Source organism: Echinops telfairi, unplaced genomic scaffold, assembly GCF_000313985.2.
Source record: "Echinops telfairi isolate 266 unplaced genomic scaffold, ASM31398v2 ScPeMD7_7400;HRSCAF=8409, whole genome shotgun sequence".
NCBI lineage: Eukaryota > Metazoa > Chordata > Mammalia > Afrosoricida > Tenrecidae > Echinops > Echinops telfairi.
The window spans coordinates 34,149,942-34,155,438 of NW_022111300.1; the positions used below are offsets into that span (position 1 = coordinate 34,149,942).

General features: G+C 42.7%; 1 protein-coding gene across 1 annotated transcript in view; it reads right to left on the reverse strand.

The window, feature by feature from the left end:
* Positions 1-775: 775 nt before the first annotated feature.
* IER3IP1 (immediate early response 3 interacting protein 1) overlaps positions 776-5,497 on the reverse strand; it is a 13,988-nt gene continuing 9,266 nt past the window's right edge. The window contains exons 2-3 of the mRNA XM_004702972.2: positions 2,853-2,954; positions 776-984 (exon numbers count right to left, since the gene is read on the reverse strand). Of these exons, the coding sequence (XP_004703029.1) occupies positions 929-984; positions 2,853-2,954 (158 nt within the window). The 3' untranslated portion in view covers positions 776-928. The remainder of the gene's footprint in view (positions 985-2,852; positions 2,955-5,497) is intronic.

Here is a 5,497-nt window from a genome sequence, read left to right on the forward strand (position 1 = left end):
AATTTGTCCAGTGGAAACGCTCTACAGAATGAAGAATCATACACCTTCATATGAGAACGTGGGATTTTTTTTTAAGTAAATGCTTCACAATGATGATCTGCGTACATAGATTTTACTTGTGGTGGCTTAGAGCTGCTCTCGCAGGGAAACACTAACACTGACTTCTAAACACAAGTCTTCACTGTCAAAGGGCACAGACTTCTCACCGTGGGTCTTTCTACCCGCAAAAGGATGCAGATGTTGGCTTAATCTCATCGTTCAGGCAAATTAATGAAATTCAAAATAAGAACTTAAAAACTATCAAACCATCATGTGATCCACTGACTTACAAAATTAGCATTCCCTGAAATACAGAAGTTTTTCCTCCTCAACAGGTACTGTAAATGTTAATTTCTTGTAGCTGAGGCAACAGTAAAAAATACTTAACAAAAAAATTCAAAATAAAATGAACTAACTGCCCATCATTTTATGTGTAGTACAAGCCTTACAAAAACACCTTTAAATTTTATCTCAGGAGATAATCACTCTCACATCAGAGCTAAGTTAGAAGAAACTTTAAAATTTGGGGGGGAAAAAAGGTCATCCCTGAGTAGTGAGGAAGAGAAAAACCTCTACAAACAGATGTGACAGTGCTGTACCCTTTGACAATCTTTACCACAGCACGGTCCTCTTGTGAACAATCAGCAATCAAACGTACTTCAATCCTGGACAGTACTGTCTTTGTTATATTGATCTGATCTTTCTGTAATGACACTACAAGTGCAACATTAAAAAATCAGATGAATAAGGACTCTTCTTTATTGTCAGCTTTACATTTTTGTCAAGTGCAAGGTTGGCCAGCTAAGAGAATCTGTATTCCAATAAGGACCGAAGCAGTAGCTCCTGCTGACATGGCATCTCTTCCTGTCTCCATCTCCCTCGCTGGACTTCACCCGAACAGTAACAGTAATACTATCACAATGGAGTTCACGATTATCAATGGCACTGCAAAGGGGAGAGAAAAAGTTTGTTACTATCAGGAAAAGACGAGGTTACAGTTATTAGCATCTAGGAGAGATGGATAGATCTAACCATATATCATCATAATCATGTTGCAGTGGGTGGATATTCAGACATGTCTGGTCACAGCAACCAAGATTTATTTTCATAGAGGCACCCGTGGCTGGGAGTCAGGGTCAGGCCCGGCCGAGGAGCGCACTGGGAACACCTGTGGATGGGCGGGTGTGGCTCCGGAACGGGAAGCACAGGCACAGGCAGAGGTGGCTTGCAGCAGCCAGAGACACCAAGGTGGAAATGAGACACCAAGAAGACTGGGTGGTTTCCTGGCTAAATTAAAGGTTAAGGTACTTACCACTCTATCAAAAATAATGAATAGAATAGCAACTTTTATAGTCTTAAATAAAAGACTTCTGAGCTCTTTTGCTGGAGGTGCTCGAGGGCAGCGGTTCTCAGCCTTCCTCATGCCGCGACCCTTTCATACAGGTCCCCATGTGGTGGTGACCCCCCACCATCAAATTATTTTCGCTGTTACTTCATCACTGTCATTTTGCTACTGTTACGAATTGGGCGACCCCTGTGGAAGGGTCATTTGACCCCTGAAGGGGTCACGACCCACAGGTTGAGAACCACTGCTCTAAGATATTTTCTAATAGAATGGCAGATTTGGAATTTTAATTGTTCTTTGAATGCCTTCCATGGCTCGCTATGATTTTACAACCAGCTGGGTTCTCAAAGGCAGAAACACTGTTCTTTCAACCCTGAGCAGTAACAGGAAGGGCTTCAGACGTTCATGGAGAAATGCAAGTAGGATTATGGACTCGGTGAAGTCCCGTGTGTGCAGCTTCCCACTGAGCACTCCACTGGCATCACTAGCTGGACACAAAAAAGAGGGAGCTGAGGAAGGACGCGGTAGCTTTACGCACTAAAGTAATGTAGGAGAAAAACCACTCCTTGGCTGGGGTCTTCGAAGATTGAGAGCTGCAGTCAAAGGCAGTACAACCACTGGTCTCTGTGTCAGGAGCAGCAGAGCAAGAGGCGGGAATCAGGAGCAACTGGAATTCGAGTCTCACTGCCTCCATAAACAGTGGCCTCCTTAGACCCAGGGGCAAAAGTAGATGGTGCCCAGCCATCATTGCAGAGCATCTTTTTTTTTAAAAACTCTACGCCCTAAAAAAATATTCACTAGCCATTAATTAGTAGATTCGTTCATTCACGCATTAGGCTACACAAACTATCATATTTAACATTTTTAACATTTGGGTATTTGGGTATCATGCAGTTCCACACACAAAGAGCTCAGGCATCTGAAGTAAAGGAGACAAGGAGGCCCTTGCCACTGTTAGGCGCCTTCGCGAGAATGCCTTGAAGACTCTATAGAAGACTCCAGATCAAAATGGAGGGAAATGTGGAATCGAATGATAAATTCCAATGGACTCCAGACTTTCTGGAGTCATCTTTAAATGTGGAACCTAACACTGAAACTGGAGAAGGTCTGCCTTGAGCATTTTCGAGGATGGCGATATGCGATCAGACGGGCAGCCGCCACCTGGAAGACTGAATGAGGATGTCAGGGGCGGAGGTGTATCCTGAGGGCAGGATCACTGGGAAAGGGGCAAGAGCCAGCATGGCTGCGCATCCTGAAGAGCAGTAATCAGTGCAAATGAACCGTACATGTAAAACTGCTGAGTTATGATGTCATTGTGCATCATTTTCACCCAAAGATGAAATAAATTTTGTTTTTAAAAAAAATCCCCACTATGAAAAGGGCAAATGTTATATCCAGATTCTGAACCCTTGCTTGCCCAAAGGACAAAACGAAAACTTACAACTGCTCCACCAGTGTTCCTTCTTACCTCTCATCACGGTTCTTACAGATCGAATAAGGTTCATTAGCTGAGATTTAATTCCTGGCTCCTCTCCGAATCCGCCAATTCCCTGGTCTGTTCCCCAGCCAACTGCATAGTATAAAGATGATTAGCTGGTTAAAATCTGTCATACACTTCCCATGTGCCCTCATTACTCATCTTCTAAAAGATAATAGTTTGAGCCCTTATTAAAGAACATCAAATTTTAAAAAATCGCATGACTTCTAAGAAAGGTTAAAATTACTATTGAGTTAAATGTTTTAGATGTTTTTTAAACTTCTGATTGCAACAACAAACTCATTTCCTTTCATTTACATATCTGGATATTATCAAATCAACTACAATTTAAATTATCCAATGGCATTTTTAAATAAAGTTGACTAGTGTAATACCCTGGCCCCACCCCACGCCCCCTTTTAAGGGAACAGAACTATTTTCAGGTCAGAGCTAAAAACAAAAGCATAGTGTCTCGCTCAGTAATTATAGTTATTGGCGTTGGGTGGCACCACAGGTTAAACCCTGGAGGGTCAATCGAAAGACCACAGTCTGAAAGCAGCAGGCGGTCCATGGGAGAAGGAGGCTGTCAGCTCCCACTGTCACCTTGGAAACCATGGGACAATTCTACTCCGTTCTACAAGGCTCCTATGAGTTGGGATCAACTTGACAGCAGTGGGAACAGAAAGAAAAAAATGTTAAATTCTTGTTAAAAACATTGTAGCTAAGATACTTTACCTGGTTTTTTTGGGACAGTTTTATTATCAGCCTGGTCACAGCTCCATCACACCTTCAAGTGTTTGCTCCACCCTACAGCAAAGGCTCATCTTTCCTGCTTCCTTGAGCAATCCTCTTCCCGCCTCAGTATGTGAGGTGAGGGATTTAGGCTACCCCCGCACCCCTTACCTCTGTAAAGGAGTCTCTATGGCATTTTCCTACACGATTAAGTCGTTCTATCGTAATCTTTATCTGCTAGGCTATTCCATTGCCTTTGACATCGTTAATACTTACATGTCCTCATTTCTGCACCGTGTCCTTCTCTCGTCCTCATTCCCAGTTCACTTTTCACTCTCATTTAACTACAGGGCTTAATTAATTCCTCACAGGCTAACCCTTACATCTGAGGACAGAGAACAAATCTTTGGTTTGCTTTTACAAAACTAAGGATTCCAGGTTGCTTAATTAACTCTCATTTGGTTGGAAAAAAAAAATTTAAGTAGGGGTTGCTAGTTCTGTCACAGCAATCCTGAGCTACAACGTAATATAAAACAAATTTACAATCCAAAGTCTCAGCAGAGCTGCTGTCGCTTATGCCTGCCTTCTTGGGCCGCAGTCCACCCTTTCCTAATCCTATAGGACAATCATGGTCACAGTGGTCACTGTCCCCGTCTTTCCTCCCTCTTGCCCAGACTCTTCTAATAGACACCTCCATAATCTCCTGTCTCACTGCGCTGAGTTTTCACTTTAGAGCAAGGGTGAGAAATGCCAGGCCCATGATCTTACCAATACCCGCTAAGACCACACAGCTCACTACAGAGAGGCAGTTCCAGCCATCACATTAAAGGTGAGTTAATTAAATGTTTGACCAGTGTGGCCTGTGAATGATGCTATAAACACCCAAATGGTCCCTGGCAGAAAAAAGGTTCCCCACCCCAGCCACAGAGGAACAGCTCTTACTTCCTCTCGAAACCCTGTGGCGACTCCTACTGACTGTCTCAAACGCCTTACCTGGGGATTCTAGCCTTGCAGCCTGCTTATAAACTACTGGACTTAGGCCTCGAGTGGGATCTAGGGATGTATGATTTAAGATGTTCTTCTCTGATGTATAGCTGCAGGTGAATACCTGGGAGTACTGCGACAGTGGCTTTGAGTATTTGAAATGGGGCTATTCTACAAATCCCGAGATGCTGCAGACATCATATAAATCTGGGCTTTCCTAAGTGAACTGAAATGCAAGGATAGAATGACATGGATGCAGAGACTTTAGACCAGAGGTTCTCAACCTATGGGTCACAACCCCTTTGGGGGTGGAATGACCCTTTCACAGGGATCAACTGACTCATAGCAGTAGCAAAATTACAGTGATGAAGTCGCAATGAAAATAATTTTATGGTTGGAGGTCACCACAACATGAGGAACTGTATTAAAGGGTCGCGGCATTAGGAAGGTTGAGAACCACTGCTTTAGACTGTCAGCCCAATCAATAATGTGATGTTTGTTGTCATCTAATTTATTTAAAGAGAGAATACATTTCATAAAGGTACGGACCAACCCGCATACTCCTTTTATAAACTCACAGCGTCTGGAACAATGTTAGGCATGTTCAAAAACATTTGAGTGATTAAGAGTCACCCTTGGTAAGATAATCAATTGTTTTGTTATTAATAACAAATTGTGCATCAGGGTAAAGTTAACATGACTCAGCCTGTAGCACTAGTGAGCACTGAAAGCTCATTAGATTTCAAAACATGAAGGAAGATAACACTTGATTTGCATTTCAAAATTCAAAACATTTGGGAACAATTTTACACATATGAAAAAGTAAAATTTTAGGATTCTTCCAAAGAGCCCATATGCTTTCAAAGAGTAAGATCAGTACTGGGAGTGGGGTGTGCACACACCCACACACACACATGGCG